At 38.7% G+C, this 27169-nt stretch overlaps 1 protein-coding gene across 1 annotated transcript in view; it reads left to right on the top strand.

Annotated features, from left to right (window-relative positions):
• Ccdc85 (coiled-coil domain-containing protein 85) overlaps positions 1 to 27169 on the top strand; it is a 47947-nt gene that overhangs the window by 6110 nt on the left and 14668 nt on the right. The window contains exons 2-4 of the mRNA XM_067154125.2: positions 9785 to 10001; positions 19156 to 19301; positions 25284 to 25448. Coding sequence (XP_067010226.1) covers positions 9785 to 10001; positions 19156 to 19301; positions 25284 to 25448 — 528 coding nt within the window. The remainder of the gene's footprint in view (positions 1 to 9784; positions 10002 to 19155; positions 19302 to 25283; positions 25449 to 27169) is intronic.

Here is a 27169-nt window from a genome sequence, read left to right as displayed (position 1 = left end):
GGTCCACCTATTCAATATCATTTAGTATCCTATATAATTGGGACTAGTTTCGACCCCATATACGCTGAGTCATCTTCAGCCATGATCCAATTGGAAAAACATATGCTCATATATAACCAATAATAAAGCAATTTGATATATCTTAATTTATATCCAAATTTAAAACATTGATGAAGTCGTCGCTATGTAAATAGGAGCGACGACATAGTTCGGCACCAACCGCAGTAGTTTTGATGTGTCGTTTGATTTCAAGTTTGGATGTGTTTCATCAATGTTTTAAATTTGGATTGTAAATTGAGACATACCAGATTGTTTACTTTATGATTGGTTATATGTGAGCATATGTTTTTCCAATTGGATCGTGGTTGAAGATGACCCAGTGTATATTGGGTCGAAACTAGTCCCACTTATATAGGACACTATACAAGCTAATGGTATTGAATAGGTGGACCCTTCTGTACCCTTTGACAATGCTGAGGGAAGAACTACTGACCCACAGCACATGTATCACTTAGAACGAAAATTCATTGATATTCATGCAGTACTGAACCGTAGATGACAGAACCTTTCTGGTCAGAGTTCTGAGCTAAAATATTACCACATACCAGTTTTTCTAGGCGTAATGATGCTACATAATATACCTAGGCCTATTTGTGTATCTTTGGGATACGGTAGTTCTAAAAACCAAACGTTTGATACTATAATCTATTAGCAAATTATTTATTGCCTAGCAACTCCAAGAAAATGAGTAGAATATTGGAAATTACTTTTCAGTGAGTCTTGTACTGAAATGGTCCAACTGTTCCAGTTTGTTATTTCATTCCTCGTGTTTCATCATTCGCATCTCTGAGGTGCTGGTAATTCTAGTCTCTAAAACACTTGTTAGGTCTCTCCCCAACCAGCATCTCATAAGTCTTCATGCTATTTCAAGTGAATCATCAGCATACTCCCAAGATTTTCATGTCCCCACCTGAATCCCATCCTGGTAGCTTATTTATTCCTTTTGGTAAAATATCTGTCGACTACTGTTAGCTCTAATATGGTTATTAACCCTTACATTGTAATTTGATCTTTGCTTCTGTTTTCTTGTCTCTAATCAACGGAGCCTTGATTTTGGGAATTTCCTTTGTTGTTCCCTTGTATAAGTAGTAATTTAATAATCATATGGCCTCAGCTGTTGTGTGCTGGCATTTTGATTCGATGCCTTTTAAGCTACTGTTTTGTTAATTCGTTGCTTCGTTTTACTCTACAAGAAAGCAGAACTCCTCCCGTTTTAGTACTGAGTTTATAAATGAATTTTGTTGGGTAAACACCAAGTGTGTCACGAGAGATCTTGTACATGCTGATATTTTTGGATATTTTTTGCCCTTCAAAAACTGACTAGGCTAGGCCTATGCTGGGTGTGAACCTGTAATCTTTGGATCCAGCGGCAGGCACTTTGCCAATGATCTACAATGGGCGCCCTCTTGTTGCAGACAAGTATTCTATCAGTCATAGTGTGATGCTTTCAGAGCCTGTTCCTAATTTAATATTGTCCTTTTGAAAAAGACTGGTAGGGTAAGGTGCCCTAAATGTGATACAAAATCATAAAATATGATGTTATTCTAAAGTCAAATGAATGTAGTATTACGTGTAATTTAAGAAATAGTTATTTAGGTAGGCCTAAGATTTATAAGCTGCTTGTCAGAATTTGGATTTTTATTAATTAATTAATTAATCACAGTGATATGGCCTATTTAGCCCCTTGACTGAATTGTCAAGCAGGTGGTTGTGATAACTGTTTTAAGAGGAGGTACAACTAGACAACCATCCTCTATATAACATTAATCAGAGGGAAAAAATTGGAAGGGATCCAACACTTCGAATAGTGAAGACAAGGGCCACGAAAGGCCTAGGGCTCGAGTGCTTTAATACCATCGGGGTCGGAAAAGAACAAGATTTGACCAAGGGAGGTCGGAAAGGTAGTTGAAAGTGAGGAGCCTGGCACAAGTAAGTGGAAGCAATGCCAGAACTCCACTAAGCGCTCCGTGGTTGCCATCCCATGCTCCAAAGTTCAGAGCCCCTGGGGCCCCTTTTAGTCACCGCTTACGACAGGCAGGGGATACCATGGGTGTTATTCTACTGCCCCCACCCACAGGGGGCGAATTGTCAGGCATCCTGGGCCTTCGGTTCAGAGGGCCCCAGGTTCGATACCTGGCTCGGCTGAGGATTTTAACCATATATTATTAATTCTTCTGGCTTGCGGACTCGACTGTTTGTTTGTGTTTGTCTTAATACACTTCTCTTCATCTACATATAGCGCACCGCACTACCAACCACCACAGTAATATCCAATAGCGACTACATCCCTCCACGTAGGGTTGATATTAGGAAGGAGGTGCCCTCTGTAAAATTCAGCCAAATCCACATCAAGTACTGACCCCAATAAATTGGAAAAGAGGCCAGCAGGAAGAAGAAGTGATATACTTATATTTAGCCTAGAAAAAATAAAAGTGATTTATATTTTGGACTGAAAATTATACAGTTTTGTGTAAAAAAAATTATGCAAATGTGATTTTCATGTTGATACTTGTAGGCAGCAACTTGAGGTCTTAAAAATGAGACGGAGGCTGGAATATATGATATACTTGTAAGTTATACCTAATTCATTTTTATGTTGTTGTTTTTTTCTGGACATTTAACATATGTTATAATCATTGAAGAAACATCCTTAGTTTTCAAATAAAATAATGTGGATAAATTGTTTTTTTTTTTTCTGAAAAATCAGGCTGTATAATTTTTTGGGAAGTTTTGGTTGTGTCTTTTTTTAAAAAGGATGCCTTACCCTATAAAGTGCTCAGTTTATATAAATATTGGTTCAGTTTTAAGTCTCTGAAACAACTCTCTGTTCTCTAGTGTATGTTAGAGATAGGCCTGTAAGTTAGTGTCCAAGTTTTGAGATCATAAATGTAATTTAGAAACACAAAATAATCTATACAGGACAAACTGTTGATGAAGGAGTAGAGAAGTTATTTCTTTTTTATAATTTAAAACTATAACTGTAATCATAATTTCAAAATGCATTTATGGGACTTTACTTTTGTAGATTATGAGACCATGTTCTGTTGAAGTGAAATAATTGAGGTTGCTGCCCACTTTCTCATTCATTCAGTATTTCTGCTCTCAGAACAGGACCTTAACCTCATTTCTTTCCAAGGTAGGCTACTTTTGTGCCTTTACCTTCAGATTTTATCTTTCTCAAGCCTGTCTTCTTGTTTTATCCTTGGTCTTTTAAAGATATCTTCCTTGAGAATAGCAGTTACGCTGGTTGCTTTCTCAGTCATTCATTTTTGTTGTGTTTGAGAATTTCATCCAGCTCCTGACTTGACATATCAGAAAAGTGAACTGAGGTAGTTTACAAGTACTTAGTTGTAAGATCAAGCATATTGTCAGCATTCTTCTTAATGTGCATGAAAGACTCAAGTTTTGAATTGAGGTGATGTGCATAAAATTGGCCACCCCTCATTTGAAGTTGTTGAGTTATTGAAAGGATTGTTTGCATAAAGTAAATAGTTATGCTTTATTCACACAGTCCTAAATTTTGGTTTAAGTTATCCACAAGCCTGTATTTTACTACCTAAGTTAGTGCTATCAATTTCGGTTACATTCATTTTGCTTAAAACTGTAGTAGGCCTACGATCCATTTATTATCAAAAGTTATTTAGAAGAATTTATAACACGAAAATTATGTAATTTCATGGAGAAGATATCAACAGTTTGGTACTCAGTAATGCAGTTTTTCCTTTCTGTTTTTAATTACATTGAAAGTGGGTTCAAAACCTGCTGTTGGCAGCTCTAAAGATGGTTTTCTGTGGTTTCCCATTTTCACCCCAGGCAAATGCTGGTCATCAAGGTCATTGTTGCTTCCTTCCCATTCCTAGCCCTTTCCTATCCCATCATCGCCATTAGACCTATCTATGTCGGTGTGACGTAAAGCAAAATTATTATTTTTTAAATCACACTGAAGTCCAAAAGTGACACTGATGTAGAATATGAGATTTGAACAAAACGAAACACAGGGATATGACCATAATAGCCTGGCACAAATATTTATAAAATACAGAATTTACAATATAACCTGCATTTACTGCTGAGTATTTCTTTGTCACATTCCATTAAGAGAGTGTACTTCTGTGGACTGCCAGTTGAAAGTCAATCAGTCGTCAGTGACCTGTATTTAGGGTGGTCGCCCGGTTGGCAGATTCCCTGTCAGTTGTTTACCTCAGATTTACATAGCATTTTCTTAAATATTTTCAATGAACTTTGAAATGTATAACATTTCCCTTGATAATTTATTCCAATACCTTACTCCTCATCCTATAAATGAATATTTGCCTCAATCTGTCCTCTTGAATCCCAACTATATCTTCATGTTATGATCTTTCCTACTTTCAAAAGCTCCACTCAAGCTTATTCTTCTACTTATATCATTCCACGCCAACTCACCACTGACAGCTCGAAATATACCATATAGGCCTACAGGTCATTATCCTCATGGTTGTTCCGTACTGAATGATGTTATTCACAGCAATTATAATAAGAAGTATTTCTTATCCACCTATTCAATACAAATCACCTTTATTGGTATTTATATTTTTATGTGAAATTAATAACTGGTTTGATAGCAGGCAGTTTGGGTTTAGGAAAGTTTATTCCACTGAAGCCCAACTTGTAGGATTCCAGCAAGATATAGTAGATATCCTGGATCCAGGAGGTCAATTGGACTGTATCACGATTGACCTGTCTAAGGCATTTGATAGGGTAGATCATGAGAGACTACTGGCAAAAATGAGTACAATTGGACTAGACAAAAGAGTGTCTGAATGGGTGGCTCTGTTTCTAGAAAATAGAACTTGGAGAATTAGAGTAGGTGAAGCTTTATCTGTCCCTGTAAAAATTAAGAGGGGAATTCCTCAAGGCAGTATTATTGGACTTTTATGTTTTCTTATATATATATCAATGATATGTGTAAAGAAGTTGAATCAGAGATAAGGCTTTTCGCAGATGATGTTATTCTGTACAGAGTAATAAATACTCTAAGTTACAAGATTGTGAGCAACTGCAAAATGACCTCGATAATGTTGTGAGATGGACAGTAAGCAATGGTATGATGATAAACGGGGATGAAAGTCTGGTTGTGAGTTTCACAAATAGGAAAAGTCCTCTCAGTTTTAATTACTGCGTTGGTGGGGTGAAAGTTCCCTTTGGGGATCATTGTAAATACCTAGGTATTAATATAAGGAAAGATCTTCATTAGGATAATCACATAAATGGAATTGTAAATAAAGGGTACAGATCTCTGCACATGGTTATGAGAGTATTTAGGGGTTGTAGTAAGGATGTAAACGAGAGAGCATATTTTTCTCTGGTGAGACCCCAACTAGAGTATGGTTCCAGTGTATGGGACCCTTACCAGGATTACTTGATTCAGGAACTGGAAAATATCCAAAAAAAAGCAGTTCGATTTGTTCTGGGCGATTTCCGACAAAAGAGTAGCGTTACAAAAATGTTGCAAAGTTTGGGCTGGGAAGACTTGGGAGAAAGGAGACGAGCTGCTCGACTAAGTGGTATGTTCCGAGCTGTCAGTGGAGAGATGGCGTGGGTGGACATCAGTAGACGAATAAGTTTGGATGGTGTCTTTAAAAGTAGGAAAGATCACAATATGAAGATAAAGTTGGAATTCAAGAGGACAAATTGGGACAAATATTTGTTTATAGGAAGGGGAGTTAGGGATTGGAATAACTTACCAAGGGAGATGTTCAATAAATTTCCAGTTTCTTTGCAATAATTTAAGAAAAGGCTAGGAAAACAACAGATAGGGAATCTGCCACCTGGGCGACTGCCCTAAATGCAGATCAGTAGTGATTGATTTATTGATTGATTGATTGATTGAAAAGACACATAGAACCTATAACAAAACTACAAATATCGTATACGCCAAGAAAATTGAAATTTTCTAGCTACTTTACCGTCAAAATACTTATTATCTTAATTAGGGATACTGTACATATTTTGATTTTGGCTTCACACTTGTCTTTGTAAGTCCAAAAAGAGAACGGTTTACATTTTGAAGAGTTCAAAGGACTTGTAAATTTCCCAAAAGGGCCTGCTTCACTCATTATTTAAATGCGAGTTTCAGCCAGATGATGTCAGTCTTGTTTTACACAACAAAAACTCAGAAAATGAACTGGTTGTTTCCATGTCTGAATTGTCACTAATATTGCCAATAATGCACTGATTGCCTACTAATTCAAAATAGCGTGCGCACTTACACAATTAACAATACATACTTCATTGCCGCCTACGTGCTAAGAATTTCTGCACACTCGAATAGCAGAAGAGGCATGCCTCAACGGGCCATACACTTAGCGGAGAGAGGGGCCCGGGCGGATAACCCAACCTTCCTCCACCACCAGCTCCAATCGCTAAGCTGGCGAAACGCAAACAAAACAAAAATTCCTGGCTGAGTCAAGTTATTTTCTGCCTCCCTCTCAGAATAAGTAGTCGGCTGTTACCATCTAGTGGGCGATCAGCGAAGCACATAGCCTGCTGTCAACCATGTAGTACATATTAAATAGAGATTATTGTAGTTTTAGAACAATAACAACAGCAGATAAATTTGTTATGATATTTATATAATTTAATCGTATTTCTTAGGGTAGGCATTGCCTCAAATGACTCCAAATAGTTTTGCCTCTGGTTAATATGATTACCCCAGTGAAGATCATTCCTTATATTAACACCTAGGTACTTACGTTGTTCCCCATGAGATACTTTCACCCTGTCAACACAATAATTAAAACTGAGAGGACTTTTCCTCTTGGTGAAACTTACAACTTGACTTTTCATCCCATTTACATTCATACCTTTGTCCGCTCGCCATCTCGCTATTGTTTAAGTCCCCCTGCAGTCGCTCGCAATCCTGCAACTCATTTACTAATCTATACAGTATAACATCATCCGCAAATATCCTTACCTGTGATTCCAGATCTTTACTCATATGATTTATATATATAGGAAAACATAAAGGTCCAATAATGCTGCCCTGCGGATCCCCTCTTAATCATTACAGGATCAAATAATGCTTCACCTACTCTAATTCTCTGAGTTATATTTTCTAGAAATGTGGCTACCCATTCAAACACTCTTTTGTCTAGTCCAATTTCCCTGATTTTTGTCAGTAATCTCCCATGATCTACCCTATCTAAAGGCTTGGATAGGTCAATAGTGATACACTCCATTTGACTTCCCGAATCTAAAATATCTGCTATATCTTGTACTCCACCTAGTGTGTCACTAGTGACTAAAATGTTTTCTGCATCCTCTTCATTTTCATGTATTTTGCCTTCAGGCTTATGTAGAAGTGGTGGTATGCTGGAGGGACATACTCAAAGAGCCTAATTGCTAATCCATGAAGTAATAAAATTACGGTAGCATGAAAAGCTGTATCATTTAAGGTCCTTGAAGGGCACCTGTTCACAACGCCTGACCCGTTTCTCTACGGGATCGGATGTGAAGTGAAATGAATCCTCATAGTGAGAAACGGGGTAAGAGTTGGACACACGCAGTACTTCAATAAAATTATAAGTCAGTAACTTATATAGTCTTCCTTTACAATCAGAAAGCGTAATTATATTGCTTAGTTTCTCCCTGTTTAGTATGTGATATTCATGCAGTTCCTGGGATATTGTCTTATGAAGGTTTTACAGTAATATGTACATCATCGGTGTGCTTTGAAACACCGTTGAGTGGCAGTGTTGAAGGAGAAGTACTGACCCACAGCGCATGTATCACTTACAATGAAAAGTTGTTGTTATAGTTCATGCAGTACTGAACCTTAGATGACAGAACCTTTCTGGTCAGATTTCTAAGGTGAAATATCATCATATAGCAGTGTTTGTAGGTGCAGCAATGATATGTTACTGCAACAAAAGCTGATTTTGAAATGGTATTTAAACATGGCAGTACTAATGCTGCTGATACACTTTCCTCAGGAACCATAAAAGTTAGAACAATGAAATGCGGTAGGTACGCTTCTTTAATTGCCTCAACCTTAAGGAAGACTTGCCAAACATATATGTAAAGTAGTATGCTCCTAACCACCTCCAACTTGTTAAGGAAGAATATATATATATATATATATATATATGTATGTATGTATGTATGTATGTATTAAAGATCCCGTTTTAATGGGGGTAAAATACTGTGTAAGTTTTTGATGTAGGTACTAGTGTTATTAAATTGCATAAAAACAATTGTCTCAAAAAGTGTGTTCAGCAATCCAGAAGGAGGTGAGGCAGGGCTACAGTTTACACTTTACAAAGGTAAAATTAAGTGTATCCTCCTAATTCATTACATCATATAATTCCATCATTAGACCTCCTATTTCAATACATCATATATTTCCATCATTAGATTTGATTACTCCATCTAATACTGGAATTATATGATGTATTGAATTAGGAGGATACACTTAATTTTAACTTTGTAAAGTGAAAACCGTCAATGCGGAATGATTCTAATATCTTGTAATGGGCTACAGTTTGTCACCTGTCATTTTCAGTGGTTGTACAGAACAGATGGTAAACAAAATTGAGGAGGAATTTGGAAAAGGAATCAGTTTCAAGGAGAGAAAATCAAAACTCTGAGATTTGCATCATGTTACTTTATCGGAGTCTGCAGAAGATCTGGAGAAATTGCCGAATGGTATGGGCACAGTTTTGGAGAAGGAGTACAAGATGGAAATAAATCCAAAACAAAAGTGATGGAGTGCAGTCGAAAATGGCAGTAGTAAGGAGGACATAAAATGCAGATTAGCACAAGGAAGGAAGGCCTTTCTTGAGAAAGGAAATTTGCTCACCTCGAACATTGATATAGGAATGTTTTTGAAGGCTTTCGTCTGGAGCATGTCATCATATGGAATAATAAATAATGGCGTGCATCTTCCGGAGAGGCCTTATGGAAGTCTCTCATGTTGATGCCTGATAGGTAATCTGCGCGTCTATGAAAATGGGACCCTACATATGATGAAGATAGCACACACACAGCCCACCATCGGAATTAACCATTGAAGGTTAAAATCTCCGGCCTGGCCCCTTGGAACAAAGGCCAGCACACTAACCATTTAGCAAAGGAGCCATACATTGTATGGAAGCGGAACATGGACGATAATTAGCGCATAAAGAAAGATAAGAGAAGCTTTTGAAATGCGGTGTTAAAGAAGAATGCTGAAGCTGAGATGGGTAGATCGAATCACAAATGAAGAGATACTGATGAGAGGAGAATGAGATTTGACCGGTCGAAGAGACAGAATGATAGGACACATTGTAAGACATTCAGATTAGTTCAGTTTACCTTAATTAAGGCCATGACCGCTTCCTTCCCAATCATAACCGATTCCTATTCCATTGTCGCCATAAGGCATACCAGTGTCGGTGCGACGTAAAGCAACTTGTTAAAAAAAAAATGTCAGTTGAGTGTGTTTCACCTGAGGACTGTGTAGAAGCATATGAGAACAGCTGAATCTGTGAAGAGAATTTTGTTCATTCCTCTTGATTGTAGAATATTCCTTGAAAATTCTCGACCAGCAAGAACAAGAAATGGGAATGTTCTAAAATACCTTAAAATGACAGTGCTTTTGAAATGAATGCCATATCTTTTCTGTTTGGGATGTTCATATGAGTTCACCATAATATTACATTATTCATTTTCAGTGGTAATTAATATTGTGTTGTGTTTTTTACAGGAATTATGCTTGTACCTGGATGAGGAGCGCAGTCAGAATGCAACGTGCCCGGCGTGTGGCAGTGGGCTGCGCCCTGGAACTCGTGACGATGGTGATGGTAGCAGTTCAAGTACAAATGCAGATGAACCTCCTCTGCCTTCTCAGTTTACATCTGCTAACCCCCGGAGAGAACGTCTTCTTGAAGAGAGCATCCAGAGACAAAGGACAGTCTTTAACGGTTTGTGCAAGAGCCATATGTCTTTTAGCAGTTCAAGGTGTTCATTGGTAGAGCCCTGCACGGATGCGGATAATTTTGCTGATAATTTATAAGTAATGATATTTATTGATTTTCACTCAGGTATACTCTTGTTTTTGCTTATGGTTAGGTGACCCTTGACATTGGTATGGGAGAATAGTGATATACAAAGACCCTTGAGACAGCAAAGCCATAAGTCTGATCTAAGCCTAACTAGCTCCTGCCCGCAATTAATCGAAGGAAGGAACAAAGCTCAATACGTCGGCAGTTGTCGCAAGAGAAAATCCCTCATAAGCCTGTGACTGTATTATTTTATATATCCGCGCAGGGCTCTATTCATTGGCAATACTATGTATGATATTTAGGAAATGGTAATCTAAGAGAAACTCATAGCCACACTTAAGTGGTTCTTGCAGTATAATGCATTGTGGGTAGTTCATTTGAAGAACGGCATTACCCGTGGTTTTCTTTTAAAATTTATACTACCATTACAGCCCATGTTTCATGTTATATGTATACTGCAGAATATTTACAATCCATGCATAAGAAAGACACAATTGTTGAGTTGGAGTCTGGTGTATGTTATTGGCTCAGGGTCTGGTATATTTCATTAATAAACTTAATTTCATGTTATGGGGATAGGCCTACATCCAATTAGCAGTTCGAATCAGTTGAGAAGATGACCTTCTGTCTGAGTTCTCTCTTCACTTAAGCATACTAGTGACATTGTTAAGTTTAGAAATTGCTTTTTAACAACAGTATTAATAGGTTTTGGGGGATCATTAATCTTGTTTGTAAAAATAAATTTAGCAAAAGTTATGAGGAGCGCAGTCAGAATGCAATATGCCTGGCGTGTGGCAGTGGGCTGCACCCTGGAACTTCTGATTAATGTATTCTCCATTGTTGTACAACTTCTTCCCAATGTTCAACAAGCTTTTCAATGCCTTGATGGTAGAAATCATCTGGTTTCGACTTAAAGAAATTGTTTCAAGAATAAATTTACTGTGTCCACCTATTCAATGCAATTATATTCTGTAGTGATTAAATCCTACATGTATTACAAACACTAATTAGGAACATGTTTCGCCCTAGTTTTGGGCATCTTCAGCCTAATAATAATCTTAAGGTCAAGTCTTAAATCTATTAAACATTAGAACTTATAACTAAATGCAATGGTCTTATGCTAAATTTTTTTAAACAAAAAGTTGTGCTTGCTGATTTTTGTTGTTGTCGTTTAAAGCTTGCAGAACCCATAACCCCAACTTTTGAACCTTTCCCATTGAGTGAAGGTGACTCTCTGTGGTACTGTGGGAGCATTCCATTATCTCTGCCAATTCCCTATCGTTTGGCGTGGATCTCCATTAATAAGGTGATTCAGTCGCTTCTCATCAAACTTAATGGAGCTTCCGGTGCGATGCATGTTTTTGAGGTTGAACTTGCTGTCCTTAAAATTCTTAAACCAATTTTGACCTGTCCTAAGAGACATCGCTTCTTTGTCATACACTTCACAAATCTCTCGAGCAGTTTCTGTGGCTTTGGCTCCTCGATTGAAAGCAGAAGGTAATGAACTTCATTCCGGTTCTGTATTGACTTTAAATATCTAAGATAAAATTCTAAAAGAATTTAATTGTATAAAGTCCACCTGTTCAATACACGTTTGCTATTTGATAAATGGTCTGCCTAAAAAGCTACATAGGGCATGTTTTGACGTAGCCTAGAGGTCATCATCAGCTAAAATAACATAAAGATGAAAGACATATATAAAAACGGGGATATTAGCCCGATGAGTGCTACGCCCGTTTATACTCGGTGCGCGAAAACTTTAATTTTCTTGAGTTTCCCGGTTCACTCTCGAGTGCCAATTTGATCTGTGACATGTTCTGCCATTTGGTGAGCATCATTTAGAACTACGTAATTGATCACAGATTATACCTTCGGGAAGTAACTTACAGAGCTTTTTGTAGACGTCTGTGGAGTTCATCTGTGATGTAAACAAACATGGCGGAACAACAATCTAAGTGTTCTTGCAGCGATGTTATTTCGGATCAAAGATTCTTTCATTTATTAACCACAGCGGAAAGTGATGATGGAGATGATGTTTTTAATGAATTGTTAAGGGATTTTGGAAGTGAGAGTCTTACAGAGAGTGCTGAAAATATTGTATATGAGAGAGAAAAGAGCCTCCTTCTAAACGAAAGAAGAAAAACACGGTGAGTTCAAAAGCTCACTATTTTAGAGGTGGACGGATTACTTTTCTCCACCAGACTGAGGCAGACTCTGAGAGCCAAGTAGTGTTTGGTGACAATCCAAAAATCATTGATGTTTTAAAAACTTTTGTGCCAGTGGCGTTGGTGCAGATAGTTGAACAAATCGGTATCACAAACAACCTTTACAAAGCATTGAACTATCGCCACATTCCAGGTTTAGAAAGTATTTTAAAATATCAACTTATGTACTTCTAAGAAGTTACATGTATAAGTTGCCTACAGATTTTAGGAAATCATATTATTTTGGGCTCTTTACTTTGTAAAAAGATAATGTACACATGGGCACAAAAGTGTAATCATGTAAAGTGTAATTTTGCTTTCTCTCGAAATAATATTGAACATAAGTGTAGGATTTTCCATTTGCATTTAGATTTATAAGTAACCAACATTTATAAACATTTTAAGGTAATAAGCAGAAAATTCAGGATTCTACAATTTTTTTTATATGCGAATGAAAAACTCAGCACTGTGGTACCAAACAATCAACTGGTAACTCAGCACTTAAAAAGGTTAGAGCATCTAATGTAAAGGCAGTTCTTTCTTCCTTCTGACTCCATCTTTTCTTCTTCAAGCGATCGTTCCTTTCGTTCTTTTCTCATTTTTTATAATCATCTTCACATTCACGGATCAATGACCACACGGTTGTACACATTAAGACAATCATGATAAAAACCATCGCTAGTTAACACGATTCAACAATATTTCCATGTTAACAATGCTTGGTTATGGACTAAGTAACAAGTCTAAATTCATTATTCTATTATCATAGTCAGTACGGTAAAACTGTATAAAACATAAATGATTGGAACATGTGTTCCCTATAACTTTTGTTACGGTATTTAATACTTTTCGATAGGACCAATAACATCATAGGTATTTAACAAATTAAATTTTAGGCACCTTCCCCTAAACTACCATTTTATCCCACCTGAATAAAAATTATTTGTATCCTAGACTGTAGTACCTTATTCCCAGGCTTTACATACCGATTTTCATTAAATTCTGTTCACCCATTTTCTCGTAGTTCGGCGTTGATATGGACTTAGCAACAAAAGTAAAAATTCACGAATATCTCTGTTATGAAAGCCAGTACGGTAAAAATTTATAAGACATAAATGATTGGAAATTTAATTCTGTATAACTTAATTTATGTAGTACTAGCTGATGTACCCGTGCTTCGCTATGGAATTCTACATTGTATACAGAATTCTAGCTTAAGTAGTGTACACGTTGTGAGTAAGATTGTATTAAATTGCATAGCTCTTAACGTTACCCTAGAAACGCGACAGGGAAGTCACCAAATATCTGCTTTTATGTGAAGACTGGGTTAGGGAATTTTCATTGTACTGGTAGGCCCTCTTGCCTACCATCAGTCACAATCAAGTTCAGGAATTTTCATTATAATGACAGACTCTCACTCTCCACCTGCCTTTTTAGATCCTCAGAAAGACTGCCTTAGTGGTTTTCCCAACTGAAATCAACATAGGTCATTAGAATGATGCCAGTAGGAATGTCGCGATTAAAAGCAATGCTATCATATCTAATACTCGATCAAATGAAAAACCCACACATTTTCTCCGTTTTAACCTGTTAAGTGGGGAGGTCATAAACAAGAAATTCCTGCATAGTGGGGAATCATTTTCAGTAAAATTTTTCTTTAGAAAAGAAATAGTTTTTCCAACCTACACCCGCTTAATTTTTTTTTTTTGCTAGTGGCTTTGCGTGACATTGGTATTATTGGTATTATAGTGGCTTTACGTCGCACCGTCACAGATAGGTCTTATGGTGACCGCTTAAATATTATATTATGTTAAACTTAGCATAAAATTATACGTTGCATAGTAAATTGTATTATTATTTACAATTAAAATGATTTTTCAATTCATCCAGTGTCAGTGCGAAAATTGCGTATGTGCCATTTCATATTTACTCCGATTCGGAGTATTATTTGTGTTGCTTATATTAATTCATCGTTGAAATGCGTAACACACAAATGAAAAATTATCAAATACTCCAAATAATAGAGGCACATTCACTCAAATATCACATTTTCCTGAAATAAAATAGAAAAATGTACTCAACACTTAGGCCTATAAATTGTCATTGTAGAGGGCAGCGAGTAATCCATGGGTTCATTCATCACAGTTTTGTCACCACATTACACAAAATTACACTACACTGTTCAACACTATTTATACTAATTATTTACATTCAATAGCTACAACAAACGACCGGAGAAAAAATTGAAAAAAACTATTTCAGGATGGTCACTGATAGTTGCCGGCACACAGATTGTACAGCGGTCGTTGAGTGTAGACTACAAGCTTCTCAAATTCCCCGAGCATATAACGTGAGACTCACTGGCATATTTGCAATGCTCATACTTCATCTGTATGGTATAGCCTGAAGCAAAGAGAGGGGCACAAAGCGACATTGCATACTACACAACAATACTGAGTATCCCGCCGCTGGCCTTTCGCCACGCAAACAACGCATCTCTTGTTTGCGTGCAGTCTTGATTTTGAGGCTGGATTGAAATCTGGAAAATGCCTTCCCGAGAATTGACAAGTCAACGGGTGTGGGTCTCACTGATTGAATTGGCAAGGCTGCATTAGGCGTAGCGTTCGCATACTTCTGAAATAGTTTCTGCTCAGTTTGAATACGAAACTCCAGCTGAGTGAATTTACCGCCGTGTTTCTTGTATATCACGAAAGCATTGAACACTGTTACCGACAGCGTCTGTCTGAAGAGTTCCGGGCAACTGTAATAATTATCTAGAGCTATGATGTATCCCTTATTTAGAAGAGGTTCGGCTAGAGCAAACACAACTTTCGAGAGCTTGGTATACTGAGAAATATTTGCCCCACAAACCTCATTTACTAGCTCAGTTTCCTTGCCTGTGTACCACAGGACATTTCACACATATCCTGTTTTTAGCTTCACATAATTTTAAAAGATTCCATCCCGAAATGAGCTTTCTTATTTGGAATGTACATTTTCCACCCCAAGCGAGCTTTCCAAAGAAGTAAATTTTCGTCAGTTGATAGATGATCATTTGGCAAATAGGAAATTTTAAATTTTGATGCAAGAATGTCTAAAACTGGCTTCACTTTGTAGAGTTTTGGGGATACTTGCCGATCATGAGCCTCATTATCTGAGAAATTTGAAAATGTCAGGAGAAGGAGAAAACGTTTCTTGGACATGGTCTCGTAAAACACGGGCGTAGCAAACAATGTATTACATGGAAAATAATGAGATAGCTTCGGATTTTGAATTATACCCTGAAGAAAAAAGATCCCAAATAAAAGTTTTATTTCTTCCTTGTTGTAGGAACCCAATCTCTCTCTCTGCTTCTTCTTTTCATTTTAGCTGATCCTATACTAGCTTGTATTGACTGCTGAGCATACAGATTAGTTTGCTCTGCAATAAGTTTGCACAGTTCATCGTCAATGAAATGCTCATATATTTCATCCGGTTCTTTACAATTTAAAAGTTCGCCCTGAATTCCACTTTGGTATGTAGCTGGAAGGTTCTCCTACACCCCCTTACATTCCAGTCACTAGGCGGAGTAGGAGGCAAATCACTCTCACTTTCTGACTCACTACTCTCGTCGGAGCTCAAACTCGACACCTGTCCACGGCATCTAGGTAGCAGGCCTACTCTGACGGAAGCACTCATGCTTGGAGCATCTAATAGTGGGGTAGTTTCACCATTACTGTCTAAACTAGAATCACTGCAACTATCTTCCTCCCTGAGTTCGATAATATACCGTATATTATCACTCGGAAGATCTACAGTTCTGTTGGTAATGTTCACTACAAATACGAAACGCTACATGTAGAATTAAAACAAGGGCCGATGACCTTCGATGTTAGGCCCCTTAAAACAACAAGCAAGAATTAAAACTAAATCACAAGAGATATTTATATACCAACAAAACAACTTATGAGAGCTGGAAACATTCACACCGAGACTCCCAATACTATGCTCCTTGCAGCACACTGACTGAGCTTCTCGCCAAGCTCCACATAGGTTGTTACTGCGCTACACAGCTATGTAGCAGATAACAAGGGGATTCCAAGACGAGAACTGCTTAGATACACGAAGGTGAAAAAATTTCTGTCAGTTGGCAGCACCTCTCGGAACATACGGAGAGTGTTTCAAACCTACCGCTTGTTTCGTAATGGAGATAAAAAATAAAAACTTTCCACGCTTCACATGACGCACGCCCACCAGCGGGCTTGCTCCTGCTGCACCACCTGAAGCAAGCCCCGCTCTACGGGTTAACCAACAGTAGTATGCTGCCGATCTAACAGTCCAAAGTTCCAGAGCTGGAATGACCAGGCCGCAGACAGCCGTGAAAACTCCTCTGCCATTATTCCATTAAATGTGCAAACTGCTCATTCTGATCAGTGCCTCAGAGTAGGGATTGAATAACTGGAATGCCATGAGGAACCAGTGTGTTACATACCAGTAGTATCAGAAAATGTATGAATCAAAGGAATCGTATACTAGAGAAGGAAGTTATCTAACTCCCATGCTATTTCCCGCCAATATTCAGGCAGACTGTTATACTCGATATGCAGCAGTAATTCCATCTATTGGAGATGTGTGACAGCATAAGAGACAAAGAACATCACAACAAACAATGGTCAACGTACCGGTAATGTTATTGTTGATCAATTTTATGAGCTTTCGATATTGTAGGCCTTCACATTTAGGTTTCCTCCAACTCTGAAATACCACTCTTATCATAGACGGTAAAACTGAATAAAACATAAATGATTGGAAAATGTATTCTCTATAAATTCTGTTATGTAGTACTTTTCGATAGGACCAATAACATAGGTACTGTATTTAAAAATTAAATGTTATGCTCCTTCCCCTAAACTACCATTTCATCCAGGGTGAATAGAATTGTTTATATCTTAGACTCCAGTTTCTTATTCCCCGACTCTATATACCGATTTTCATTAAATTCTGTTCACCCATTTTCTTGTGGCTCGGCATTGATATGGACTTAGCAACAAAAATACAAATTCATGAAAATCTCTGTTACCATATCCGGTACAGTAAATATGTATAAGACCTAAATGATTGGAAATTTAATTTTATATTATAACTTTAGTTATGCAGTATTTATCGATAGGAGAAAATAATAAGTGCTCATCCCCCAACGTTACATACCGATTTTCATTAAATTCTCTTCAGCCGTTTTCTCGTAATGTGTGTACATACATACATACAGACAGACAGAAGTTATGGAAAAGTAATAAGTAAAATAATAATTGAAACACAAAGTTGTTACTGTGGACACAACCGATGCAGAAATACCATTCTTTTTACATTCTGAGCAATGTACAGACAAAACTCTTATTTTATATATATAGATACAGTACGATATACACTGACTTAGCAAATGTCATGGGATAGTCACCTAATTGCGTGCGGGGCCTCCTCTGGCCCTGCGAACTGCAATGAGACGCCGTGGAAGTGAGTCGATAAGTCCCTGGAAGTCCTCTGGACGCAGCTGATACCAAATCGTTTGCAGAGCGGCCGCCAATGCTGGTCTATTTGTGGGTGCAGGATCCATGGCACGGAGGGTTCATATTGGGGCTCCTGGGTGGCCATGGCAGTCGTTGGACCTCCGCTGCATGTTCCTGGAACCATTCCGGGGGTCGTGGGAGCGATGTGGCGGTGTGTTATCATCTTGAAACACCGCAGAACCGTCTGGGCACTGGAAGGCCAAAAATGGGTGGACATGGTCTCTGAGCAGCTCAACATACCGCGTACCATTCCTCTTCCAGAGCAACTTGGGGGCCCATTCCATACCAGGAAAATGCTCCCCAGACCATAACTGAGACACCAGCTCCCTGGACCACACCTTCGAGGCAGGCGGGATCCATCGCTTCATGTGGTCTGCGCCATATCCCATCGGCATGGTGCAGTTGAAATCGTGATTCGTCCGACCATATCACGTTACGCCATTGTTCCAGTGTCCATCCTTGGTGACTGGCGCAAATGCGCGTCGTCGTGCCCAATGATGTTGGGTTAACAGTGGCACCCGCGTGCGGCGCTTGCTCCCATACCCCGTAGAACCCATGTTCCTACGGATTGTCCACTGGGAGACGTGTCTAGCACGGCCTGTGTTGAATTGAGCCGTGATTTGTTGCATGGTTGCCGTCTGTCACTATTGACAATCCGTCTCAGATGTCGCCGGTCACGGTCATCGAGGGTGGCTGGACAACCGGTCTTTCGTCTGTTGTGGACGGTGACACCCGCATTCAACCATTCACGGTACACCCTGGACACCGTTGATTGTGTGAAGCCGAATTCCCGCATCACTTCCGAAATCGCACTTCCCATCCGTCGGGCACCGACCACCATATCCCGTTCGAACAGTGTCAGCTCACTACGACATTCAGTGTTACACCTGTCACATGTACAGCCACTGCTCACAAGATCTCCTATACAACTGTCGCTGGGACAGGGGGCGTGTGGTGAGCAGACAACACACCTACGCATCAGTGCTTCGCTATCCCGTGACATTTGCTCAGTCAGTGTACATAATATAAAAATATACAGAAGTACAAGCAAAAGTGCAGTTTTGTATGGTAAATGTGGAACATTCAGGAACATTTTGAACCTCTTTGACAAGAAATATTGAATAATGACTGCCTTCCCTATTGCTTTATTTGCACTGAATCAGGTGAATCTTCGACTCATATCCATCTTTTCTTTAGTGTGAACTGTTTAAAATTTGATAACATTATAAACTGTAGATGGTTAGTTACTAAGATTGCCAAATAAGCAATGTGTAATATGAGACGTTGTGCATGTTATGATTTATGTATATTTTCTTGTTCCAGATCAAATGATGCACTATGTACGAAGTCTCGAACAGCGGGTCAAACAGTTAGAAGAGGAGAAACAGGCATTACAACAAAAGCTCTGTCAGGCGGGAGAATCTATGGATTCAAATGGTCTGCGGTCGAATGCTAGCTGGGAAACTGATGTAAGCTATTCGTCATGGTTCACAAAACCTTCTGTCATGTTCTGTTATAGTGTAATACTATTTGTTCATTACATTAAAACAAAATGTTCATGGCTGAATGGCTAGCGTGCTAGCCTTTGGTCACAGGGGTCCCGGATTTGATTCCTGGCAGGATCGGGAATTTTAACCATAATTGGTTAATTTCGCTGGCACGGGGGCTGGGTATATGTGTCATCTTCATATTCATTTCATCCTCATCATGACGCGGAGGTCGCCTACGGGAGTCAAATCAAAAGACCTGCATCTGGCGAGCCGAACTTGTCCTCTGACACTCCCGGCGCTAAAAGCCATACGCCATTTAATTTCATTTAGAAGAGCGTCTGCATAAAATAGTCTTCTTAGGCTAAACTGTTGCCAAATAAATATTGACTAGATGAATGAAGAACTTTACATTGCACATTATTTGCAGTGTCCACTAAAACTGTTGTGATTCATTGGGATAGACATTATTCATTCTGTTCTTTTGTGAAAGCCATACGCCATTTCATTTGATTGCTACGTAACTACTACATCCCACATCTATTCTAGTCTGTTTGTCATCTTCATACATTGGTCTACCCCTGGCGTTTTTACTGTCTACACTTCCCTCAAAAACTAACTGAACAAGTCGTGGGCGTCCTAAGAGGTGTTGTATCATTCTGTCTTTTCCTCTGGCCAAATTTTGCCAAATCATTCTCCTCTCATCGATTCAATTCAGTATCTCTTAATTTGTGATTCAATCTACCCATCTCACCTTCAGCATTCTTCTGTAACACCCCATTTCAAAAGTTTCTATTCTCTTTTTGTGCGAGATAGTTATCGTACATATTTTACTTCCGTATAATGCCGCGCTCCAGGCGAAAGTCTTCAAAGACTCATTTCTAATTCCTATATCAATGTTCGAGGTGAGCAAATTTCTTAAGAAAGGCCTTCCTTGCTTGTGCTAGTCTTCTTTTAATGTCCTCTTTACTTCTGCCATCATAACTTATTCTGCTACCCAAGTAACAATATTCATTTACTTCCTTTAAGACTTCGCTTCCTAATCTAATATTTCCTGTATTACCTGTCTTTGTTCGACTGCACTCTATTACTTGGTTTTGGATTTATTTATTTTAATCTTACCCCCTGAGGGTGGGGGACGCACATCTAGAATACACCTGCGGTATCCCCTGCCTGTCGTAAGAGGCGACTAAAAGGGGCCCAAAGGCTCTCAACTTGGGAGTATGGATTGGCGACCACAGGGCCCTTAGTTGAGTCTTGGCATTGCTTCCACTTACTTGTGACAGGCTCCTCACTTTCGTCTATCCTGTCCGACCTCTCTTGGTCAACTCTTGTTCTTTTCTGACCCTGATGGTATTAGAGCATTCGAAGCCTAGGGAGTCTTTCATTTTCACGCCCTTCGTGGCCCTTGCCTTTCTTTGTCTGTTACTTCATTTTTCGAAGTGATGGATCCCTTCTTTCTTCTTCTTTCTTCTCTCTCTCTCTACCCCCTGTGGGTGGGGGATGCAGACGAAAAATACACCCACGGTATCCCCTGCCTGTCGTGAGAGGTGACTAAAAGGGGTGACCAAGGGATGATTGTCTTAGAACCATGAAACTACTTTTGATTAGTACCATCATGTGGGGAACATCATGGGTCGCCTTTACTTGCGAGTAGTACCACTATATTAGGTACGAAATAGGTTTGTGATTAGTATAAGCAGAGAGTTGGTTCGCCTGTGGGTTTCCAGTACCCGTGAGTCGTATCCATGTGAGCAACACCGCAGGTCTGGGCGTTGCCTGTGAGTTGTACCACTATATGAGCGACACCGTGGATCTGCGTTGCCTGTGATTAGTACCCACTATGTGAGGAACACCACGGGAATACCGGTGCCCGTGACTAGTACACCTAGGTGAGGAACCTCATCCATTTGCATTGGCTATGAGTGGCGCCATTGTGTGAGAAACACCATAGGTCTGCGTTACCTGTACGACGTACAATACTTGTGAGTAGTACCATCATGTGTGGAACACCGTGAGTCCTCGCTACTTTTGATTAGTACCCCAACATGACAAATACCATGGTTCTACTTTACTAGCGATAAGTACCATTCTGAGGGGCCTTTGACCTGGATTTTGGACCCCTTTAGGCATCAACCATCCTCGATTCAGGATTGTGCTTTATAAGTGGTCCCTTGGTCAGTAATACTATTATTTATGATCTGTCTTGAGTTGGATCCACTGGTTTTTTTTTGTTGTTCATGTCCATCCATTCGTTCTTCATGACTTTATTTTTATTTTGGTCAGTGGACGATTGTGCCCTTTTTGTTTGTCATTTTATTTCATACCATTAGGGGCCGATGGCTGCGATGTTTTAGGCCCCTTTAAACAACAAGCATCATCATCATCATAATTTTAATCTTGTACTCCTTCTCCTAGACTGTGTCCATACCATCCAGCAAATTCTCCAGAACTCCTGCAGACTGAGCTGAAATAACTATCATCTGCAAAAATGCATTTACTGTATCTCTGTGAAATGAGGTTCAGATACGGAAGCAATTATTTGTGTGCATCAAGCTCTGTGGCTTACAAGTAGAGCAGGATGTAAATGAATCAGAGAAGTAAGAGAGGATCTGAAGGAAATAGGCTTTAATTGAATACAAAACTCAAGAATACAAATCTCCGCTTTACCCTTACATATTCCTTTCCTTTATTTGTAGACAACTGAAAATGTCAGCGAATTGTGATTCTGCTACGGTTATATCTGCATTTCATTTTACATATTTTTACATATTCTCAATAATTTGCCTGCTGCCATTTCTTGATGGATACAGTACTTTTGTATCCATCTCTTGGCACAAAGTGTAGCTTTCACGGAAGTCCCAGTCAACATCCATGGCTGTGACAATATGGAAGCTGCTGGGGTATGGGTGGTGCTGAGCAATGACATTCGGAGCACGACTAGTGCATCTGAGTGTTATGAAAGGTGTTGCTCATAGGGTCGGTCGTGCTGCAATAGCACTTTCTGACCCAGTGAGGAAAGCAATGGCAAACTACCTCACTCCTCGTTTTGCCTAGTACGCCTCATTTTGGTGCTGCCATTGGTTTTTGCGGTTTCCTTATAACCGCATAACTTTTGGTGGTGCTATTTGAGGATCCAACCAGCCTCTGGGCTGATGACCTAATAGACATTCTCAATAATATTACGTTATGTTTACATATTATGTGAGAATGTTACATTTTTTTTACATATATAGGTAATTATTAAAAAATTTGAAATATTGTGTCGGCTTGTTTAATTTTCAGACTATAGCAAAATAATTAAATTTTATCTCGTATAGAATAGATATCAGAACTTTAAAATATTGCAAATAAAATCAGCCTCAAAATATCATTTGAAGAAACAGGAATTATGCCCCAGAAACCAACACAGCTAAAAGAAGTTACCATAAATGGTAATAAAATCAAAATAGTAACTCAATTTAAATATCTTGGAAAAGTAATAACACATAACGTAAATGAAAAAATCTCAATCCAAACAAGAACAAATAGATTAGCTAAAGCACAAAAATTAACATGGGATATCTACAAAAAGAAATGTTTATCAATAAATGCAAAAAAAGAAAACACTACAACACAGTTATAAAACCAGAAGCTACATATGCAGCAGAAACACTTTTTCACCTGAATAAACAATCAAAGACTGACAGACTTCAGAAAATTGAAAGGAGGATTGGAAGGACCTGTATCAACAAAAAATACCAGAAAGATGGACAGTGGCGGATAATACCTAACAAAGTCATGTACAAAGAGCTAGAACCTATTACAGATACTATGCGTAAGAGAAGACTGGGATTCTTTGGACATATCATGAGGATGTAGGATTCGAGACTTCTGAAACAACTAATACAACACAATCTCATCCCAAGAAATACCACAGCAGGATGTAAATGGATCAGAGAAGTAAGAGAGGATCTGAAGGAAATAGGCCTTAATTGAATACAAAACTCAAGAATACAAATCTCCGCTTTACTCTTACATGAAACAAACCAACAACCGAAGAAAGGGCACGTAGATCGGAGCATCTGAAGAACTACTGGAGGACCGCAAAGCCCGAACAATCCCTTCAAAGAGACCTGAACGATAGACTGACTAAAGTGATCCTATGCTGTTATAAAAGAAGAATAAGAATATATATCAGTTGCTAATGTTGGCTTTAAAATGAGGATTTCTAACCCTTTGTCTATGAAATATAGTGGGTCCGAGTGCCTTGACTGCATACAACACCACTAACCCTTTCTCAGGATCTGGGATGGCTAGGTGCCTTTCATTGGTAAGAGTTTCCAAACCAAATCTAGGTTAATCAAACTCTCCATCTGTTTGCAAGATCATTAGTGGTGAACAACCAGCTAGTTTTATCTTTTAAAACATGCACCAGTGACTTCATGCGATTTTGAACAGTTTTATTGTATCAGCGCTAAAACAACACAATGGAAATCATGGAAAAGTACTTGGTGACACATTGTGCATCGCGATAAAAAGAAGTTACCGTAATATTTTACTTAACAGTTTTAAAGACAAATTCTCTATTAACTTTATTCAGTTACATGTATTTATTTCATTTTCAGGGCATGAGGGCAACAGGAAAATAACTACAATACATTGTGTACTATAGTCTGCAATTTTCAGTGGATAACATTATTTGTAAATATTTGAAGTGTTTTAATTTTACATTTAATTTGGTTATTTAATACCGTCAAAATTAGAAAGCAATACACAATGTAAATTATCTAAAGCAATAACGATGACTTTGTCATAAAATATCGAGGTATTTAAAACAATTTCATTATCTCATATCAGAACCACAAGTCATAAAAAAAATATATATATATACAATTCTTTTGTAAATTTAGTGCAGTAATACTATTATATATCTTATGAATACTACATATTTAATTACATATTTTTACCGAGCTCGATAGCTGCAGTCGCTTAAGTGCGGCCAGTATCTAGTATTCGGGAGATAGTAGGTTCGAACCCCACTGTTGGCAGCCCTGAAGATGGTTTTCTGTGGTTTCCCATTTTCACACCAGGCAAATGCTGGGGCTGTACCTTAATTAAGGCCACGGCCGCTTCCTTCCCACTCCTAGCCCTTCCCTCTCCCATAGTCGCCATAAGACCTATCTGTGTCGGTGCGACGTAAAGCAACTAGTAAAAAAAAAAAAAAAATTACATATTTTGTGAACATTACATATTTCACTGATGTTTACTACATTTTAATGTACATATTCTGCATTTCAATATAGCAAAGCTGAAATGGTTTGGACACATGATGAGAATGCCAGGAGAGAGAATACCAAAGAGAACATTCATGGATACAGAGACTGGAAAGAGGTCTAGGGGATGGCCTAGAATGAGATGGAGGAGCTCTGTTGTGGACTGTATTGCAAATAGAGGAGTTGATAGCAATAAAGTACAGGAAGAGTAAGGTGGAGGGCTTTGGTACACTACACTACCCAGTGAGAATCTGGAAAAGGAAATGGATGAAGAAGAAGATTCTGCATTTCAATATTACATAGAAATCCAGGCCCTACTTATAAGTCTCGCTTCATATACTTAAATTTGCGGGATCAGATTTCAGCACGGTCGGTCGTTATTTAAATCTGTGACATTATTTTAAAAAATTATGTTGTGTGTGTTTTCTTTGCAACAGACATAATGAATTTGAAAACCTGCTTCCATTGGTAGGAAATTGCTTTGAATCAGCACAGTAGCCCTCCACTGACGTTCCATCCTTAAAAAGAAATGTTTCCAGAACTACATACGGGTAATCTGCAAACCGGATAATTGAGAGTTTGCTGTGTACTCCCTACCTGCCTCTTACATTTCATTAAATGTATAGGTCTTTTGAACTTAAACTGATAGTGTAATCCAGAACTCTTGCTAAATGAATTCTTAACTCAGTATAATGTTTCCTTTGTGCAGTGTGGTGGCCGTCCCGAGGCAGTTGTGCAAGCGTTACAGGTGCTGGAAGTGCGTGAGCAGCTGGAAAGGGTGCACGATGGCGGTAGAATACCAGAGCCAGAGGTAGACATGGCTGCTGCTGATCTGGATGATGGTGAAAAGGCTCTTGTTCGAGAAATGTGCAATGTGAGTGGTGTTGATTAAATATATTCTTATATTTTAGTGTACATGGAGATTCTGCATGCTTCAACTCCTCGTTGGTGGGATGGTGACAGCTAGACTACCAGCTACATGCTGGTAATTGGTGACTTTTTTTTTTCAAGATCTCTGCTGCTACTTGTTACTTTTGACTTAGTTTCTGCAGTTAAAAATCTCATATACCAAGTGGTTACAGTTAAACTTTCCGTAGTTAACCTTCTCTCCATTGAAAATGAGCTATCACATGAACTGGAAACGTAATGTGAACATTGTCAAGGACACGGAGTAGAAAAATAATGAATGAGCAATTCCAATAAAACACTTCTAATATAGTATACCTTTAAGGTACAGTCAAAGGTTCCACCTTTACAATACTATTTTTTTGTTTTGATTAATTAGCAATTAAGATGTGTTGGGACCTGTTTCGTCCTTCTTTTTGGACATCATGAGCCAAAAATACTTGTAACAGGAGTAAAATAGACAAGGTCACAAATACACATTAAAATAAGATTTGGGTTTAAAGAATGTTCTGAAAATGCTGGAGCTCAATTGCTTTTTAGTTCTGTTGAAATGCAGATAAAATTGTTTAACGCACGTAATAGTTCCATTAAAATTCAACGATCGAGAGCTCTTCTTATGTTGGCGTGATGATGTGTTGTTGATACAGTAGAAATCTGCTATAGCGAGTACGGCATATAATGAGAACCCCATTATAATGCCAGTTTTTGTCATTCCCTTCAAAATTCCTCTATTAAACTGTGTATTATCCTTCAGTTACAACGAAAGCCCTATCACCGACGGATCCGTTATTACGAGCGCTTAAACACGCTTTTTTTCTGTTTCCGATATTTATGCACCCAGTGCTTAGCCTAAAATTAAGTATGAATGTGATATACCTCAAGATACGGCACAGCGCATCACTCATTTCAGAGGTTAGATTACCCCCTGCTGGTGGGGGATGCACATGTAGAATACACCCGTGGTATCCCCTGCCTGTTGAAAGGGGCGCGGACACGGATTGCGGTTTGATATCATGTGTTGGACATCCTGTGGATGGGAGGGGCTGAATACTTTCACAGGTAATCCCTGCCTGTCGTAGAAGGCGGCTAGAAGGGTCATGTGGCCATGGTCCCCTCTTTAATTTTTTTTTTTTTTTTTTTTTTTTTGGAGGGTTACTTGTAGACCGATTCAAAATTCTCGATGTGCGTGCTGCTTGGAGATGGGCCTCTTATGTGTGCAATTACGCCCGAAAGCCCGCTTGTGAACACCCAGGGATCTTGCGGGTGGGAGCGCCATGTACCCTTTCAGTAGTATCCGCCTGACAACACAGATCCCTGCACGGCCGAATGTCAGAACTTATTATTATTATTATTATTATTATTATTATTATTATTATTATTGTTTTCGAATAGGTCTACTATGGACCACGTTAAGCATCATTCATTTACGGTTCTTCCTCTTTCGATCGGCCCAGTACTTCTTCATCCTTTCGGAGTGGGCTTCTTTACGTTCTCGTGACCAGTTGTTGCCGGTCCGTTTTTTGCTACTTTGATCTTTGAATCCCTTAATTTTGTTGATGATTTTTCTGTATTCCTGTCTGTTGTATACTGCCTGCTGTGATATATTATTTTCCTCCATATCCTCCTTGACCCCTTTAAGCCAGCTAGTTTGTGTCTTCCTGTTCTCCATGTATTCCAGAATTCGCTTGG

This window comes from Anabrus simplex, chromosome 9 (assembly GCF_040414725.1).
Source record: "Anabrus simplex isolate iqAnaSimp1 chromosome 9, ASM4041472v1, whole genome shotgun sequence".
Classification (NCBI taxonomy): Eukaryota; Metazoa; Arthropoda; class Insecta; order Orthoptera; family Tettigoniidae; genus Anabrus; species Anabrus simplex.
Note: the sequence above shows the minus strand (reverse complement) of the source record. Positions and strands in the feature narration are given on the sequence as shown.